The 19,134-nt window shown below is 44.5% G+C and overlaps 2 protein-coding genes across 5 annotated transcripts; one reads left to right on the forward strand and one right to left on the reverse strand.

Moving 5' to 3' along the window:
* Positions 1-6,821: 6,821 nt before the first annotated feature.
* Positions 6,822-11,026, reverse strand: LOC120697348 (RNA polymerase II-associated protein 3-like). 4 transcript variants are annotated; one of them, XM_039980528.1, is made up of 12 exons: positions 10,818-11,026; positions 10,617-10,684; positions 10,072-10,208; positions 9,847-9,971; positions 9,463-9,584; positions 9,283-9,365; positions 8,928-9,035; positions 8,496-8,609; positions 7,863-8,045; positions 7,684-7,778; positions 7,505-7,602; positions 6,822-7,245 (listed from the first exon to the last, which is right to left on the reverse strand). In XM_039980528.1, exons 1-12 carry the CDS (start codon positions 11,009-11,011, stop codon positions 7,115-7,117), a joined length of 1,458 nt encoding a protein of 485 aa, XP_039836462.1. In that variant the 5' UTR covers positions 11,012-11,026; the 3' UTR covers positions 6,822-7,114. The 4 variants fall into 4 exon arrangements, with proteins under 4 accessions (XP_039836462.1, XP_039836460.1, XP_039836464.1 ...); XM_039980526.1 differs by having other exon boundaries at positions 7,863-8,048; XM_039980530.1 differs by having other exon boundaries at positions 7,863-8,048; positions 10,072-10,200; positions 10,818-10,985.
* A 1,896-nt stretch (positions 11,027-12,922) lies between these two features.
* Positions 12,923-16,175, forward strand: LOC120697349 (cysteine-rich receptor-like protein kinase 2). The gene is made up of 7 exons (XM_039980531.1): positions 12,923-13,851; positions 14,185-14,295; positions 14,393-14,532; positions 14,698-14,908; positions 15,004-15,238; positions 15,373-15,526; positions 15,620-16,175. Exons 1-7 carry the CDS (start codon positions 13,026-13,028, stop codon positions 15,950-15,952), a joined length of 2,010 nt encoding a protein of 669 aa, XP_039836465.1. The 5' UTR covers positions 12,923-13,025; the 3' UTR covers positions 15,953-16,175.
* The last annotated feature ends 2,959 nt before the right edge of the window (positions 16,176-19,134 follow it).

Raw genomic sequence — 19,134 nt, forward strand, 5'->3', positions numbered from 1 at the left:
GCTTAATATGATGCTTGTATGAGATGCATAAAATATGATGCATACACACATGAGTTTGCGATGCACATAATGCAACATGCGTCTCATGACTGTTCACTTGTGACTAAACTCGCGTTAACCCTATACCCTTGAGTAAGTATTAGAAGTTAGGACACTAGTAAGGGTTGCACAAGAAGGGGTTGAGGTGAGGTATGTCACATATACCGAGACACCAGCGCGCTCCTAGTGGCTCAATCATGTGGCTGCAGCACACATGAGGCTCTAGGTTCCGTCGCGGCATCATGGTCATGTGATTAAACACCACCACAAGAGAAATCAAGAGTAGCAACCCAACAGGCCAGAAGAGGCAAGATAGGTTAGAGGAAACCCAAGACAACCCACGATGTTACACTCGAACGCATTCCCGTTAGTCAATCTATGGATTCTCGACGATGATGCAACACCATGCACTGACCAATGACGTGATGCATGATTGTTGCAATGACTATATTCCAAAAGTTATTTTGTCATGAACCTTTTTAATTTATCCAAAACTACTGAGCAAGAATGGAGTGTACAAGGTTCCGGTGTTAGAATCAAAATAGCCAACAATATAGATTACGACATCAATGATAGGCCGGTCATTGAACGATGGATTGAAGGACTTTGTTGGCAAATTCAAGGCTTAGCCACAAAAAGTAACAGTGGTTTTGTTGGAATAGGTCCAAGACATGGATCAAGAGGTTGACTTGAATGACAAGCTATGATTTACTGGAAAGTTTCTCACATGATCCAAAGCCACTGAGGAAGATCTCCTCAACCAAGGTCAGACTAGCAGATTGCATGGGTCTCACTACTGACAACACAAAATCTAGGTGGAGAATTAGGTACAAGCAACACATTTCGGTAAACCGACGCAACAAGCATGACACTCACACAAACTCAAGATATGTTATGATGCATGCACGTTCTATCGTTCCTCACAAAATAATTGCTAATAACTAGGCATACGGGGACAACCGGTGGCACAATACATACTCTCCCTATATATACTAGTCGTTCTTACGTTCAAAGCTTACGTAACGTGGTTAGCGTACCTGCAGACAAACACAAGATATAAAGAGATATACAATTCCATTTCTGGACCCTTCGTGCCAGCACACACGAACGGTCCCCATGTGTCCTACGCCACACGGGTAACGCATATGCAGTTTCCTACATATTCACACATACATTACCATCCACTATAGAGATGGCACCCAAACGTTCGACGCTGAATGGGCAGCGCTTCATACGTTACCGGGGCAACGTATTCACTTCCCGTACAAATCGCCTTACGGGACACCCAAGGGTACACGTGTCCCAAGGTACACGGTTATGTCTAACCACATAACAGGTCTTCACCTCGTAACATTGGCTTACGAGATGGTCGTGATTACAATCACACGGTGGGAAATCCGCACTCCATATCAGGCGGCAGATAGCGACAGGCTCGTTTGAATTGAGCCTTATCACCTCCTCGTATGCTCACCATACGGGACCCGCGCACGTATGAAACACGTGGGCTATTCTAAAGGACTACCAAGAATGCTTACCTTACTTACCTGAGCGTAGGTGCGTCGTTACAGATATTAAATATTGGTGGTGCCAGAAAGTAAGTTTAACAGAAAGTAAAGTACTGGAAGTGCTGGAATAAAATAGATACATAGATGCCGTCATGACTAATAAAATCTGAATAGGGCATACGAGCTATCTATCTTATTCCTTAACGCATCTAACGTCAACTTTTCAAAACCACAAATTTGCTAGTTAAATACCAGTTTTAAACAAAATTAAGCATGCAAGTAATCATCCCCAGTGCATTTCGGTTCTGATACCAGCTGTGACAGAACCGCCCAAATTAAACCGGCTTAAGTGCGCTAACTATCATCTTAAATGTTAATCAAGTAAACATGCACTTAAAACGGTGTAATCCGGCAGCCTGTTGGGTTAAGGGTCGAAAACACTGGAAGTCGCGCACGAAGACGAGCACAGATGATTACAAGCAGATAAAAGTTCTCAAATTTAATTTACAATGCGGAGTTTTGCAAACAAATTTACATAAAATATCAGAGTTCAAAATGCAGCAGAAATTAAATAGAAGTTTAGTTTAGAAAAACAATGATAACTACGATGAAAACAGGATAACAACAAACCCTGAGTATACTAATACTCAGTAAGGCTTACCCGACTAGTGGTATATACTTAGCCGACTCCTAAACATGCAAAGCTTTTTGGCTCTGGAGTTATTTTGCTCAAAAGCTACTAATAATGGATCCTTACTTTCAATATTTTAGCTCAAATTTATCATATAAATACCAACTAGGTTTGTCTGAATATCTAGAGCACGCATGGTTGATCACATTATCTTTTTCCAAGAGTACCATAAACATATATTCCATCCTCGTCTTTCAATTCTTATTCCACATCTTTACTACGATATGACGCAGTGACCAAGGCTCTCATATCCGCGAGTCACGGCGAATCGATCCGATTTAACCTTGCAAGGTGGACCTAACTCACACGACACATGCAAACCACGCCAGGCCACACGCGTCAGCTGTTTCCATCATTACCACGACTTCTGAACCGCGCCTGCTAAAACCCAGGTGAAGGCCCCTCACGGTGAACTCCCGGAGAACCCGGAGGCGACATCCAATCCAACACCCGTCATCATCCCACGCCCAGCGTAGCAGGACGGAATTCAAAGTATCATCATAAAGTGGTACACAGTTTACCGGTTTCGACTACCTCCTACTTCCGGTATGTGGTTAGTACTGTTCAATCCTCGGTCATCAGGGCCAACAACGGTACGGTCCTCAATCGACACAGGTGGAGGTCCACTTTCCAAACATTCCATATTCGTAATCCAATTCCTCTCCGTCCAGTTTCCATTTTTCTTTCCTCACAAATTCATTCTCAAGCCACTTTTCCATAAGTAACAAAAACCTATAACTCGCGAGTGACAGCAATCACTCGACTTCTACCGGATCCTAGTTAAGCATGGCAATACTAACGACACCTGTATACTAGTATAGACTCATAGGTACCTAGGGAGAAACATGCATACTAGGTTTCCATACAACTCCTAAAAACGTAAATGCACAAATACTTAAATAAACATTGAATACTCAAATTAGGGGTTATGCTCCGGGGCTTGCCTGGGTTTGACACAAAGTCAGTTAGTTAGCTTGTAGTCTTGCACCGGCTTGACATCAGCCCAGTCCAAGCATGCACTCCAGTCGGTCCTTCCGTCTTCTGGATTGGTCCACCCGTGCACCATCTTCTGGCTCGGCTTCAACATTGCCCTCCGGTTCCACGTGTCGCACATTTAGCGTACCTAGATGATATGCAACGATGCAAATGCAATGCAATTAAAGGAAAGACATGACTGTGCAATCATTTATCGAGTAAACACAACAAACAAACTCAAAAGGCAAAAGGGTTGGTGTTGCAACACAAAAGTTCATTCAATTTATTTTAGCCTGAAGTGTTTCCTCCAAACAACAGTTACTAAACTTGCTTCAGAGGATTAAACACAGCCTTAAAGCAATATGGATTAAATTATGGACCTAAAAGAAATTACTATCAAGCAACCCTAGGCAAGGTACCTACAATAAGCATCAACCTGGGCCTACAAGATTAGAATGACTAAAACAGGAGTTCACATGCATGAAGGAATTAACTAGCAACACCTATAAAAGAAAAGAACATAGCTAGGAACAAATTAAAAGCAAGGACCTAACTTACAGATGTGATCCAGAAACAAGAATTTATCAAAATAACATGATTTTGATAAAGCATGCCACAAAATTTTTCCAATATTTATTAATGATAGAAAGTATTTATTTTAACCCTAGCAAGTTAAACTAAACATGATTAGATTTACACAAAAGTGCATAGCACCAGCACCTAAAATTTTTACAGTGGATTACACATACAAAGATTAGGCCACTGCATAAATTTCTATGATTTTTAATTGAATTTAGAAGTTCACTATTTTTAAAACTAAAAAGGAAAAAGAACTCTGCAAACAGGCCCCTGGAAACTTTTAATTCCTTGCATCCAGACCCTTGGCCGGACGGGAAAGGGGAGGGCGACAGGGAGGGCGGCGCCGCCGTTTCCCGGCGAGGGAGCTCGCCGGCGGCGAGGGCCCGGGGCGGAGGAGCAAGAGGGGGTCGTGGGCTACCTCTGGTGCACTCGGCGCGGGCTAGGACGACTGGAGGCGGGCTCGCCGCGGAAGGGGGCGGGGCGGGAGCTCTGCTCCGTGGTGGCGGCGCTCCGGCGGCATTGTGATGGGGCGGTTGGGTCCGGGAGGTTCAGTGGGAGGTGAGGAAGCTAGCTGGGGTGCCAAATCAGGGCCGTGTGTGGGTGGAACGGCGATGCCATGGAGCAGGGCGGTCGGCGGCCATAGGGCGCGGCGGCGGCCGGCCGATGGCCCTGGGTGGTGGCGTCGGGGCTCGGGAGGTTCGCTGGGAGGCGGGGATCCTGTTCCCGGGGTTGGTCAGGGTCGAGGGAGGCTGGAAGAAGGAGCCCTGCGGCGAGCTCGGCGGGGCGGCGGCCATGGCGGGCGGCGAGGCTCGCTCTGGCACAGAGGAAAGGAAGCTCGGGCTCTGAGGAACGAGAGTGGAGAGCCAAAATGGATTTGGCTCGGAAACGGATGAGGACGACTTGAACGGCGGCGGAATGGATCGACGGGCGACGTGTGTTGGCCCAGACGTCGAGAGCGGCGACGGCGCGGCAGAGGCGGAGGACGGCAGGAGCGCGTGGCAGCCGCGCGAGGTGACAGCAAGGAGCGGTTTCGGACGAAACCAGAGGCGCGCAGGGCGGGTTTGACAGGGGCACGACGCGTGGGGCGGCCGGGCGTCGACGCCGGCGGCGAACGCCGTCACGGCGAGAAACAGAGAGGGAGGAAAGGGGAGAGAGGGACATGGGGCAGTTTCGTAAATAAACTGAAGTTCAAAATGCAATTGGTAAATTCAGTTTTTCTCCTTCTTTTTGGCTTCAAAAGAAAAACTTTTAAATATGAAAGTTGTTCAAAATTTCAAATACTACAACTTTCGTTTCAGGCACAAATTCATTTGAAGCTTAATTTGAAAGATAAAATTTTTAAACTTGAGTGCATTTGAAAAAATATCCTATACACTTCGGAATTTAAATTTTTCTCCCATTTTTGTGTGGTAACTCAAAAAACTTTGAACATGAAAGTTGTTTGTCATTCGAAAGCCTATAACCTTGGTTTTGGGCAAAAGCTCGTTTGAGCAAGAATTTAAAAGTTATCTTCAAAACATTTTTCATTGGATTAGAGAACTAGTCATCATTTCATGTGTTAACAACTAGCAAAAATAAAATTAAATGATTTTATGATTGCACAGTTAGTGTTAATGATGAAGTTAAACACATGATAAATCCTAATTACTGATAATTAACACCTGGGGTGTTACAGGCCCACATGTAGTTCTAGCCACCTAGCTTTGCACCGAGTAGCTGCCAGTCATGCTATGTCATCTCCAACAAATTTCAGTCAATTTGAATAAAATTTTATAATGTGAACGTGAGGTTTTATTTCCAGGGTCCGGCTCTTAACGCGGAGCCCACATGTAGTTCCAGCCACACAGATTACACAAAGTAGCTGCCAGTCATATTAAGTCATTTCCAACAAATTTCAATCAATTTTGATAAAATTTTATAATGTGAACATGAGGTTTTATTTTTAGGGTCCGACTCTTGACGTGGGCCCACGTGTAGTTCTAACCACACTACTTTACACAGAGTAGCTGCCAGTCATACTGAGTTATCTCCAACAAATTTCAGTCAATTTCGATAAAATTTTATGGTGTGAATGTGTTGTTTTTAATTTTAGTGTCCAACTCTCATTGTGGGACTCACATTTATATACAGTTATACTGCTTTGCATAGAATATCCGTTTCAACCCATCCCAACCCGCACCAACCCGCATTTATATAGAACCCATCCCGTCCCACCACATTAACTAATACAACCCATATTAACCCATCCAAACACACTCTACATTAAAACTCACACCATAAAACCTATTTCAATCCAACCCATTAGCAGGGCTAAAATGAGATATAAAATTTGAGAATACATGAGTTCACTAGATTATAATTATTGTATTTCGGGCACCCGTTGGGTCCCTGCGGGTAAAAATTTTTACCCATATTTTATCCGCAGATAAAATTCTGTATCCGTACTCGTACCCGTGGATAAAATTTCATACTCATACCCTCACCCGTCAGCTAAAATTGCCATCCCTACAGGGCCGAGGACGACAGCCTCCTGCACAAGGTGGGGTGCGCTTCGGCATCGGCGCCAGTGACATCCTGAATTGCTGTTCCTTTCTACTCTGATTTGATTGGTCACTCGTTTGCATTGTTGGTCTTTGGTGCTTACATTGTTTCTGAAGATTAAGGTCCACGGTCTCCAGGTGAGTGTGCTGGCAATTGTGCACAAAGGGTCGTTAGAAACTCACACTGCTTTGTGCATCGGAAACATCTGAAACACTGCGTGTTCCTAGTGATGCATGCATCCAGACTGCAGCAGTTTCAGGTGTATTATTTTCATCCATCCCTCGTCATCACATACATGCAGGCCCGTGGCAGAATCAAGCCCATAAACGAGATAAAATGGCATTACAAAATTTGAAGAGATGCAATAACGGCGAGTCACTGGCAAAGGAACAAGCTAACGATGACGTCCTAAACTCATAACATACATCATACATGATCCTACATACCCAGGAGAATCGTTGTTGCAACTCTCCATTTCTAAATGCACGACATTTAAGATAATCTATCTGATCAGTAAAGTGTTTATGGCGATATATAATCAGATAGTAGTACGTAAGAGGTTCCGAAGCAACATGAGCATACATACATTCGTTCCATCTCCGCCAGGTACAAAGAACTACTTGCTGCGAGCATATGTTCCTAAACTAAATGATTCGGCCATTCACTGCAACTGGGGAGCGTGCATCCAGGTAGACGAGAATCTCACAACCATTTGCTGCTAACATTTGACGGCAATCAAGAGAAGGGTGTACAAGGTTTCTAATGTTTTGTCTTTACATCATCATTAGCTTGAAGTGAACATGTTATCCTGCCATCCTCCCTGAATATATCTGCCTCGCAGCTGCCTAAGAACTTCCACCTGATCAGCTGATGCTTTTTCAGCAAAGAATACTTGATCCCATATCTTCCTCAGTTCTGATGAAAAAAAAATGAAAGCGTCAATTAGAAGAGTTGCCCAAAATATATTGTCCAACTATTGGGCAATAAGAAACAAGTTGTCTTCTGCGCTTTTATCATCTCACAAAAACAACACAAGCATATCAAATTACTTCCCACTCCCCAGTTAGCTTATCCACCCATTCCTCTTATGGTTTACCAGTCTTTGAACAGTATAAGTTCTAGCCAACCATAATGGGGAAAAGAAAACAAATTTAGAGGCACGAGTTCAACTCACCAGATTTGTGCATGGATGAAAGGCACATGATTATCAAGTCAAAGCGTGGAACTTTTGCCAAATTCTCCAAAATGCTCACAGCTAACGCTGCATCATCCCTGAGTATGTAATATGTACAAATTATATCAGCCATGATCCCAGATTGGCATCATGCAAAAGGACATAAAAAGTGAGCACACCGGAAAATTGAGGCTGAACACTTCACGATGTCAATGAGAAAAGGAGCAGAAAGTGCGTTCTTGAAAATCTCTGGTAGACTTGCAGGTGGAATTGACTGCTTGCAAAACATTGGCAGGAAATTAGACAGCAAGATTTGATAAGCAATGGCGCGGTAGAAAAGAAAGAGCTGGAATTAAACCTTTAACAACTGTATTTGCTGAGCAGTGTCATCAGAAAGAGCTCTCCAAGAAACCTCAAAGTCATAAGCTGTCTTCGGTATCTTGACGCTTTTTGCAGTGCTTGCCATATACCGTGAAGCAGCTCGCGATGCAAGCTCTTGAATTGAAGCTTCTGGCCCAGGCTTCTGATTAGCATTCCGAGACTGCTGCATCAAGCATATGACATGTGGCATAAAGAAACATCAATACTCTTAAACTGTTAAACCACAAGCATAAACCTCCATACAGAACTCTAGAGTACCCAGTTCTCAGGTGTGTAGTTTCATCTTGCAGTGGGTAGAGGCAGGGTTGCCCCTACAGCTCTACCTGCTCCTTCAGGTTTTCCATCCACCCACATCATAAGTTATAAATGCATATGCATGGCAAGCTATTTCCTTATCCAAGAAGACAGATTTTTTTTTTCAAGCAAAGTAGAAAAATGCACATACTGCATCTTAAAAAAATTGCAAGAAAAACTACCCAAATGACATAGCTACTACATACTATTATACAAATAGGTGAATTCTAACTTGCCATGGCACGACTTCAACAAGTGCCAAGACAGAAATAAACATGGATAGTATAATAGTCAGAAAAGCTGTAAAAATAAAGACCTGCATGATATTCTCATTGATGATTGCTCCAGACCCTCCTTTAGACCTGCCACCAGCACTCTCTTTGATATCCACTGCAGCTCTAATAGGCAAATCAACTTCCATGAAACTGTCCTGTAGAGTCAGATCCAGACATCAGGTATATATGTCCAGCAAAATAGGCTGAAATTGGTTGGCCAAAGCCTTAGACAGACCTACTGAGGAATGCAACCATCTACCCAAGGTGGCCAAGGAGCAGAGAAAACGGCAAAACGCTAGTTTAAATGAGTAAAGCCATGTCATGTCATGTTCAAGGTTTTTAGGCAATGAAAGCCATGATTTTACTTCCAAGCAAACTGTATTCAACATTTCAACTGATACCATTAAATATATGAATCATCCATACACAAAAACTACTTAAGTACTATGGGACTGTATTGCAGCTGAGCCTACCTTCTGGGAGATAGTCGGCGGATGAGAAGTGATTTCCTTTTTATCAGCAGGTTTGTCAAATCCACAAACTGCACGTTTAGCTGGAACCTGGGTTTTTTTAGCCAACTTCTGCAGAATTAATAGGCCCATCAGTGTTCTTGAGGGGGCAAAAATATTTATAATCTCTGCAGATATTATCCACATGGTGCTGCCACCAAATAATCATACATTCATGCAACTTAAAAAGCCAAATATTTCAACATCATAACTCAAATGGAAATATTGAGAATTTATAATAAAAGACTAGTACATTGCCAGAATGCTAAACTATTAACAAAACATAAGGTGAAGATTTTCTGAAGTAGAGTTTCTTCACCTCCGTGTGCAAAGCTTTTATCTCAGAATACTGCTTCCTTAGCTCTGGATTGGTTGGCTCAAGACTGATGGCAAATTCAGCATCTATACACATAATCGATGTACAATAGTGGTCAATGTTCATATATACAGACAACAAAAAAATTTAAAAAGAAAGAAAGGAGGGTCAGAGTGTGGATACCATCCATTGCTTCCTTAAACTTCCCAAGTTCTTTCCGTGCTGTAATTCTCCGTGAGTATGCTTTAATATATCGATCATCCAGATTCAGAGCTTCAGTGCAATCGTCCTCTGCCTCCTTGAATCTGATGAATTTCTAGTATAAGACCTCACTAGACATCAACTTTTGGGAAATACAACTTCCAGGTTCCACGACAGATTGGTAAGAGTATGAAATATATCATAAGCAAGCGTAAACAAAATATGCCCTATTCAACAGTCTTAAATTGATGATGCCAACCAAAATAAAGGTTCCAGATTCAACTGAGGTGAACTACTTGCAGAAAAAGCATAGAAAATGAATAAATATAAGCTGAAGTGAATGCATACAGTCTCCGAATAACTTGCCTTCTTAGTTTAAGATATGCCATAGCTCTATTTGCAAAAGCAACTGCTGTAGGAGACAACCCAATACTTCTGGAGTAGCACTCGATTGCTTCAGCAAACTTCTTCTGTTTGAAATATTCATTTCCCTGGAAACAAAACACAGGAAACAACAGGTTAAGCTTCACCAAAGCTTGTCTCTGCCACAGCCTCAAGCAGAAATGGCAGAGAGTCGACACTTGTCCCAACCTGCTCCTTTTCTGACGCAGCATCAGGCATTGGTTCATCGTTTAAGTAGCTTGAATACTTCATACTGCACAGACCGCCAAAACTTCCAGCGGAAGTTCCCGAAGTCCCATTTGATCTCGCCTTATACTCCTGTAGGGTTGTTCTTAATTTTAAGCCAGAGTTATAAAAAACAGGAGTGCTAAGCTAAAGCTACCACGTGTCCAAGTCAACAAAGAATCAAAGATGGAGGGAGCAAGATAATTTGACGTTTCAAAGAACTAGCTACAGGTATAAGTTGAGATTTTGGACACACGCCATTTCAGGCAATCACATAGGAAATAAGCTCATGAACTACAGCCTAAGCTAAATTCAGTTATTCACCAATAAATCTCGGCATTCTGATCAACTAAATATTCTGCAGTATCCCCAAATTTCAAAAAGCAGTCGATTTTAAATCCGCATTGGCGCAGAAAGAGGATTCCACTAACTATCTAACCATATTGCTTGAGAGCAGCAGAGTTTCACACTAGCCTACTGAGGTGGTGGCCGTCTACGAGGGTTCTTACCATATCGGCGCCGCCTCTTGCTCAAAAATCGCAGCCCAATCCTGCGTGTTAGGTTATCCGAGCAGCCCCTGAAAATCCACACCAAACAACCGAAAATCAAAGGAGGGCTCATATATCTTAAGAGGGGCGAGAACGGACGGAAGCGCCCAGCGGTCAGAAGCAAGCATCAAGATGAAGAAAAACATCGCGGGGAAGCATTACGTGAGGGGGACGCCCTTCTCCCTCAGGGCGGATCCCGCGCCGCCGCACGGGGAACGGCGAAGGGAGGTGGAGGCGCGGCTTCCGGAAGGCTCTAGAGACTCTAGCGGAGTCGAGCCGTCGTCCGTCGGGGGAGAAGAGCTCTGCTTGCTGCTGCGGTTTGCTGGTGGTGGTTTCGGGATGTGGGCTTTAGGCATGTGAATTTTAAGCCCAAAGGTTTCTCTCTAGTCCTGGGCCTGGGCCAGTCTTTACAAATACGCGTCACCCACAATTTGAGTTTGAGCAAACAAACAAAAAACCGTGGAGTTTGATAAGCACACGTTTGGTTTTTTTCCGTCCCGTCACATTGTATGTTTCCACACCAATTAGAACATAGACTTATTACAAAACTAATTTTATAAGTCGTGACTTAATCATGAGATGAATCTATTAAGTCTAATTAGTTTATAATTTGACCACTGATTGCTACTGTAACCATCCGCTAACTGTGTTTTTTTTAATCGAGGTCACACCCCATTCCCATTACAATAACAGAAATCCAAGTAGTTTAGAGATACAACGGAAAGAGAGAGCCAGGGGGAGAAGTAGCTAGTTAACTAGGCCCCATACCTGATTCTGGTCAGAAGCCCAGCTAAGATCCACTAAATGTGTATTAATTATACTTAATAGATTCGTCTAGAGCGCTAATTGCAACTTATGCAATTAGTTTTATATTTATTTGGCATCTGAACATTCGAATTGACATCCAAATATTCGATGTGTCAGTAACTTAAAAAACCAAACGAGACCTAAATTCACCATTTTTGTATAATTTTAGAGGCAACTTTGAATGTCAGACTTTGCAACAAAACATAACCATAGATAAAGTATGGGTGTGCCCGTCTTGATTTTTTTTAAAAGAAGAATTCAAAGTATGTTTTGGATGATTTTTTAACTATTTTCGATCTTTGTGCCATTTCCACTTGGGTTGCACCCATCTGATTTCATTGTCACCAGCGCGCTAGACACTGGTGTGTTGCTGGCTCCTGCGCGGACATTGCACGCAAATTTGTACTGCCTCATATTTGAGTACGGAATTTGAATTCAAAACCGGTGCCTCCAAAATGAGCTCGGAGCCTCGGACTCAAGTTAATTTTGTGCAGCGCGCAACAACCAAAAAGATCAGCCGATGATGACATATACAATACATGACCCTTCGACCCCCACTGCAATCCTTTTTGATGTAGGCATGTAGCAGTAGCACATCGCCGCCTGTGGCCGCCGGCGCGGCGAGTCGGCGACCGGTGAGGGGCCGGTGCGCGTGGCCGGGTGCTGGCGCGATGCCGGCCACACGAATCAGGGTAGCCGCCGCGCGTCGGCAGGGGATCGACGACGCCAAGTGTGGTGGCGGTCGCGGAGCTGCACTGCCCGTGCCACGCGTATCGACTAGGCGGCCGGCGTCGACGTCAGGGGTCGCCAGAGTTCGCTGGCCGGCCGGTTGCCATTAATCTCGCCTCGCCCAATGTCAGCGCCGCCGTGGTGAGATCTAAGCTTGATGAACAGTGCACAACTGTTTAGCACATAGTACCTTAAAAAAAACTGTTTAGCACATAGAATAGATTAATGCAAACAATTATTACGGAAAGCATAAAAAATAAAAGCAATTTCTTGTTTTAGGACACTGGGGTTAAGAAACCCCTCATACGCAATACAGTATTATGTTAGTAGATATCCTATATTGTATAAAAATAAAATATGATACTGTAATTATTTACGTATGCTTAACATTCTTTTTGCAGCGGAACTGACAAAATGTCGCCACTGAACGAAGTTCGAACACGGAATGTTGTCCATTACGTTCAACAGTCAACACTACGCAAGCTAGAAAATATACATTGGACCATGTAATCGTTTGAAATGTCCATACACAAGACTATGTTCTAGATGCGTAGATGATCAATTCTTGATTTTGGGCGGTCCATTTTGTTAGTGACTAACGTCACCACCCTAACACTTGATGTTCACGTTACTTACGCCAATATTCAAACCGAAAAAATCCATTCTCTGACGCCAGTGCAAAGAAGCCAGCCAGCTGCTATTTCGTCCAGTTCAGACAGCCAAGTCCAAACCCAGAACGGGCACGCGCCACGACTCGTACAAAAATGAAGCCCAGAACGAAACAGTCGCACGAGCGCGGCGGCTGCTTCGGCGCGACACGACGACCGCGGCGCCATGCCCCGGCGGCGAGCTGGAAGTGCGCACCTCCACCCCTTGCTCCCGGCGGCGGCGGCGGCCGTCCTGACCCACCTCCTCCTCCTCCTCCTCCTCCTCCTCCTCGCCGCCGCCGATGAACAGGGCACGCCGGCGATCCTGGCCACGGTGTGCGGGGCCACGCAGACGCCGGACCCGGAGGGCTTCGACGTCAGCTTCGTCACCACCCTGGAGATGATCTACCAGAACGTGACGCGCTCCGGCTTCGGCGCCGCGGGCTCCGGCGCCGGCAACAACACCGTCTTCGGCCTCGGCCAGTGCCTCGCCTACCTCTCCCCGACCGACTGCCAGCTCTGCTACGCGCAGAGCCGCGTGAAGCTGCCCCACTGCCTCCCGGCCGACGCCGGCCGCATCTACCTCGACGGCTGCTTCCTCCGCTACGGCGCCGACAACTTCGCCGCCGCCGCCACCGACGCCAGCGACACCGCGGTGTGCGGCTCCAACTCCACCGCCGGCGGCGGGGCGCCCGCGCCGGGGTTCGCGTTCGCGGCGGCCGCCGCGGCGCTGGTGCGGAACGTCACGGCGGCCGCGCCGGGCGCGAGGGACTACTACTACGCGTCGGCGTCCGCGGAGCCCGGGCGCGCGTACGCCGCGGCGCAGTGCTGGAGATCGCTCAACGCCAGCGCGTGCGCGGCGTGCGTGGAGAGCGCGCGCGACCGGGTGCTCCGCCAGTGCCTGCCGGGCGCCGCCGAGGGGTACGGCCTGAACGCCGGCTGCGTCGTCAGGTACTCGACGCGGCCGTTCTACCTGCCGGCGGAGGCCGCCAGCGGCGGCGGCGGATCATCCTGTGAGTACATTTCTTTGTATTATTATTAAGTGCCCCCATTATTTCTTCCTGGAAAAAGGACGTTTTGTTGGACTTTCTGGTCTGTTCTTGGTCCAAAAAGTTTCACGGGGAAGATCAGAGATGCGTGCCGTGTCTGAATTTTAGTGATGGCAACAAATCATGTGCTTGTTGTGTGGATATGCGAGTATAATGAAAATAGAAAAGATCCATTGGGTTAAACTGCAAAGTCCGTAGATAAGGACATCACATTACTTCCTCCAAAGTTATTATGAGCTTAACATCTTTTTTTTCTGAGCTTAACATCTTTTTTTTTCCTCTGGTTTTTCATGTCAGCACGGCACATAGTTATCATCGTCATCGCTTCGGTCTTCTCTGCACTGGCCGTCATCGGCATAGCGTTAGTCTGGACGAAAATGCGGTCGAGAAGAGACAATCTCCATGACGGTATGTAAACTGCAACATGCCATTGGACACCTGATGCCACATCCCTATGATAACTGACATAGTGACATTGCGCCATGCCATTGGCCACACTGCACAGACATGGACGGCTCCGGCGAGATCATCCGTGCCATCGCCGCGTCGCACCTCAGCTTCAAGTACCAGGAGCTGCGCCGGGCGACCGACGAGTTCAACCAGATCAACAAGCTCGGCCAGGGTGGCTACGGGGCGGTTTACAAGGTCAGTACATTATCCTACGCTGACACCTTTCTGAAAAATGTTCAGATTCGTGAATTGTCTGAACATTTACTGTACTGCAAGTCTGCAACTACTGCTGTTACTAGTCCTGTGAATTGTTTGTGATTGCAACGACGGCTTTGGTTTCTGACCTGCATGGTGGCGCAGGGTGTGCTGCCGGACGGCCGGGAGGTGGCGGTGAAGCGGCTCTTCTTCAACACGCGGCAGTGGGCGGACCAGTTCTTCAACGAGGTGCGGCTCGTCAGCCAGGTGCAGCACAAGAACCTGGTGAAGCTGCTCGGCTGCAGCGTCGAGGGCCCCGAGAGCCTCCTCGTCTACGAGTACCTCTGCAACACCAGCCTCGACCACTACCTGTTTGGTAATCCTGAATAGCCTTCTCTGAATCTCCGCCGCACCTGAAAACGTGTGGGTGCATATCTCTGAATAACTTCCGTGCTCGCGATGGCGATGCAGACGCGTTCAAGAAGAACGCACTGGATTGGGAGCGGAGGTTCGAGATCATCCTCGGGACGGCGGAGGGCCTTTCCTACCTGCACAACGCTTCGGAGATCAGGATCATTCACAGGGACATCAAGGCCAGCAACATACTGCTGGACGAGAGGTTCAGGCCTAAGATCGCCGATTTCGGCCTGGCGAGGAACTTCATGGAAGATCAGAGCCACCTCAGCACTGGTCTGGCTGGGACCTTGTAAGTTCGATCCCCTCAAGATATCATAAAATGATCGCAAGATCAGGCGATGCGACGAAGGGAGAAAAAAAAATACTACATGGACCAAATTTTGTCTGAAGAAATGGCACTCATACTCCATTTCTCTTGCACAGTGGATACATGGCTCCAGAGTACATCGTGCACGGGCAACTGACAGAGAAGGCCGATATCTACAGCTACGGCGTGCTGGTCCTCGAGATCGTCACCGGTCGGAAGAACCACAACTCGGTGGCTTCATCGGCAGAAGGCCTTTCCCTCATGGCACTGGTACAAATTCTGTCAAGCAGTAGTGCTACCTACTACTGCAGCATTTTCAGGAAACCTGATAGAGCTGTCACTGCTCTGTCTTTCTTTCTTCAGATATGGAAGCACTACAACGCAGGGACCCTGATTGAACTCTTGGACCCGAACCTTCGCGAGCAGTGCTCGGAGGAGGAAGCCCTGCAGGTGTTCCACGTCGGGCTGCTCTGCGCCCAGGCGTCGCCGAACCTGAGGCCGCCGATGTGGAAGGTGGTTGAGATGCTTAGCGGCAGGGACAAGGTGCTTCCCCGGCCCACACAGCCCCCGTTCATCGATGTGAAGGGGTCCAACGCGAAGAGCGACGGCTCAGGATCGACGTCTCTTCTGTCGAGCTCGGACAAGTCGCCGTTCTCGCTGAACCAGCTCTCAGTGAGTGGGGTAGAGGCCAGGTAGAACCGTAGAAGGTGTGGATGATTGATGATAACGATTATCCGTCGTTATTTTTGGGATGCGTTTTGACTTTTTTTTGGTCATGGAACTTTCGTTGATCTGATAACGTACACTTGATTGCCATGTGTAAGTCTTCGGATCGGAAGAGAGATTCCTGTTTGTAAATTGCAAGTAGTAAGACATCCAGAAAATGTTGGATCTTGGTTTTCTCCAAATATTCAGAGCACAACCGTCTCGATCACAGTCGCAAAGAATTTTCCTTCGTGTAATCGCTACGTATGGTAAAAGTCAGAAACGAAGCAAGCAGAAGTCAGACAACTCATACGTCAGTCAATATTGACTGAGAAAACACCGATTGCTTCTGCATAAATTGGAGAACTAATCAACACTAATTAGCCGCCGCATTTGCGTCACAAAGAGCAGTAATCAACCTGCTGTCTCCCTTTCGGAAAGTCAAGCACACGGATTAATCGAGAGAGAAACCAGGTCTTGGGAGAATTCATCGAGATGGGGGCTGCCATGCCTGGCAAGTGGTAACATGAGACCTCAACCACCTGTGAAGCCCACTACTTCCTGGTCTGATCAGAGATTCAGAGCTGCTGCTGCTGCCTGGAACGCTCCTGAATTTACTGGCTGCGTGATCTGGTCCAGCCTTGTCGATTTGTTTGTGCAAGTTTGTCAAAATTTACTGCTGAGAAGGAGTGAATGGGCCAGCAGACGAATGTCCTGACCGGACCAGTGTCGCCAAAGAATATTGATGAGCAGGTTAAGTGTTCGCCGCCGTCCAAGTCCAAGACGGGGACGGCTGAACGACCAGCATCAGCGTTCGTTGAAACTGAAGAAAGAAGCAGGCGTGCCGTACTACTTCACGCCTCCTCGCTGTAATAATTTTTACGGAAATGGTATGCGGCCATGGTTAGCTTTTTGGTACGCATTGCGTAATTTTCTCATCATGTGAAAAAAACAAGATAAACATTTGAAAACGGTGTAATAATTTTTAGGGAAATGGTATGCACACGCTTCAAGAGTTTTCAAGAATTATTATCTATCATATTTTATTAATAAGGGAGTGTTAAAAGAAATCATTATATTCGCCGAGAGAATTTCTAGAACCCTATGAACCAAAATTTGCTCCATTCTTGAAAACTTGATAGTCAGCATGGGCGTGGTGGCTTTTTTTAAACACACCCTTATTAATATAACTAACCTAATAACTCGTGCTCCCACCCGAACTAATTAGAATTAATATAAAAATAATATTTGTAGCTAATAATTATAATTATCTATCACATGCGCTCTCTCATCTAGTAAATATTCTGTCACATACTTTAAATATATATTATCATTATCTAGTTGCAATAGATTTTATTTTTCAACACACCTCTCTCCATGTGTTGTTCAATATATATTTTGAACCAATTGTTTGTGAATTTGTATTCTTATCTCTTTCATCATATATGAATACATGGCGAGACATATCATGGATGTTATTTTTATATAAACAATAACATAAATAATATATTATTAACAATATGAATAGTAATTTAGATTTTTACATTGGTGCACTTTAATATTTTCTATAATTATATAATTTAGATTCAGATTTAGGGGTCATCTTTAACTTTTAATAATGACATAATTAGATAATTTATATACAAATTTAGGAGGTTATTTGCATTATTTTTATAATGGCATAGGTGGGTAATTTAGATACTACTTAGAGGGTTACTTTATCTATTTTTATAACGGCGGAGGTGGGTAATTTATTAAGAAAAATAATAGATCCAATGACTATTATTGTTAGAGTTGTCGAATGGATAGCCGGATGTTTCTAATTTTTATGAGAATTATAGGATTTCTCTATTTTTAAGTGTCCACCTAGGATTCTAGGTGGCTTCACGTAGAGGATCAAAAGGAGTATCCAATTAGTAATAGTAAGATAGATATATGCATCACACTGTTTTTTTTTTGGAGGACAGGGGAAGGGGGCAAAGGTGGAATTTCTATTCATTGTGCACGTATCAGAAGACCATGTTCATCTTCTTCCTCCAGCTGCGGCGGCTGGACTTCGGGAACGGGGTGCTACGAGCGCCTCTGGCCACCGGTGAGGATAACCGGTGGACTAGGACTAAAGCGGGGAAGCTCGATGTCGGAGTAGGTGGGCGGCGGAGATGATGGACAGAGGGTGGGGCTGGGGCACTTGTCTTGCCAAAATTCCAACAGCAAGTGCGATGAATAGACTCCTCCGTGAGAGGGACCGTCCAATTGTCATTATTGTGGGTGGAAAATTGGCATCGATTGGTCATTTTTGACTGAAATAGCTGAACCTACACACCTTACGTGCGTGTTGTGTGTTTTTGAAAGAAAAAAAAAACATGTCTTGTCTCCCTAAGATAGGAAATTGATGTCTGATAATTTTTCCCTATGAATGGTGCATATTATTTTCACAGTATCTTACTATTACTAATTGGAGGCTCCTTTTGAAGCCTCCAGATGAAGCCACCTAGAATCCTAGACGGTCAGTCTAAAAAAATAAAAAAATTCTATAAATTGTCACAAAAATCAGAAACATTCAGCCATCAATTGAGCAATTCTAATCATAATAGCCATAAGATCTGCTATATTTTTCTAATAAATTATTCACCTTTACCATTATGAATATAGAATAAAGTAACCCCTCAACATGTATCTAAATTACTCACCTCTGCCATTATAAAAAAATAATCTAAAGTAACCCCCTAATCTTCATGTAAATTACTCACTTATGCCATTATAAAATAATATTAAGTAACCTCATAAATTTTCATATATATATATATATATATATATAATTTTGATTCAGATTTGGGATTTATTTTAACTTTTTATTATGATATCATTGGATAATATATATATATATATATATATTATCCAATGATATCATAATAAAAAGTTATATATATATATATAAAGTTATATATATATTATCCAATGATATCATAATAAAAAGTTAAAATAAATCCCAAATCTGAATCAAAATTATATTATTATAATAAAATTTTAAAATGCATCAATATAAAATTCTAAATTACTATTTCTATCATATGTTATTATTTATATAAAAATACTAACCATAATGTGTGTGTCACCATATATTCATGTATAAGAGAAGAGATAAGAATACCAATTTTTATGTTGTTCACATA

This window comes from Panicum virgatum, chromosome 3K, assembly GCF_016808335.1.
Source record: "Panicum virgatum strain AP13 chromosome 3K, P.virgatum_v5, whole genome shotgun sequence".
Taxonomy (NCBI): domain Eukaryota; kingdom Viridiplantae; phylum Streptophyta; class Magnoliopsida; order Poales; family Poaceae; genus Panicum; species Panicum virgatum.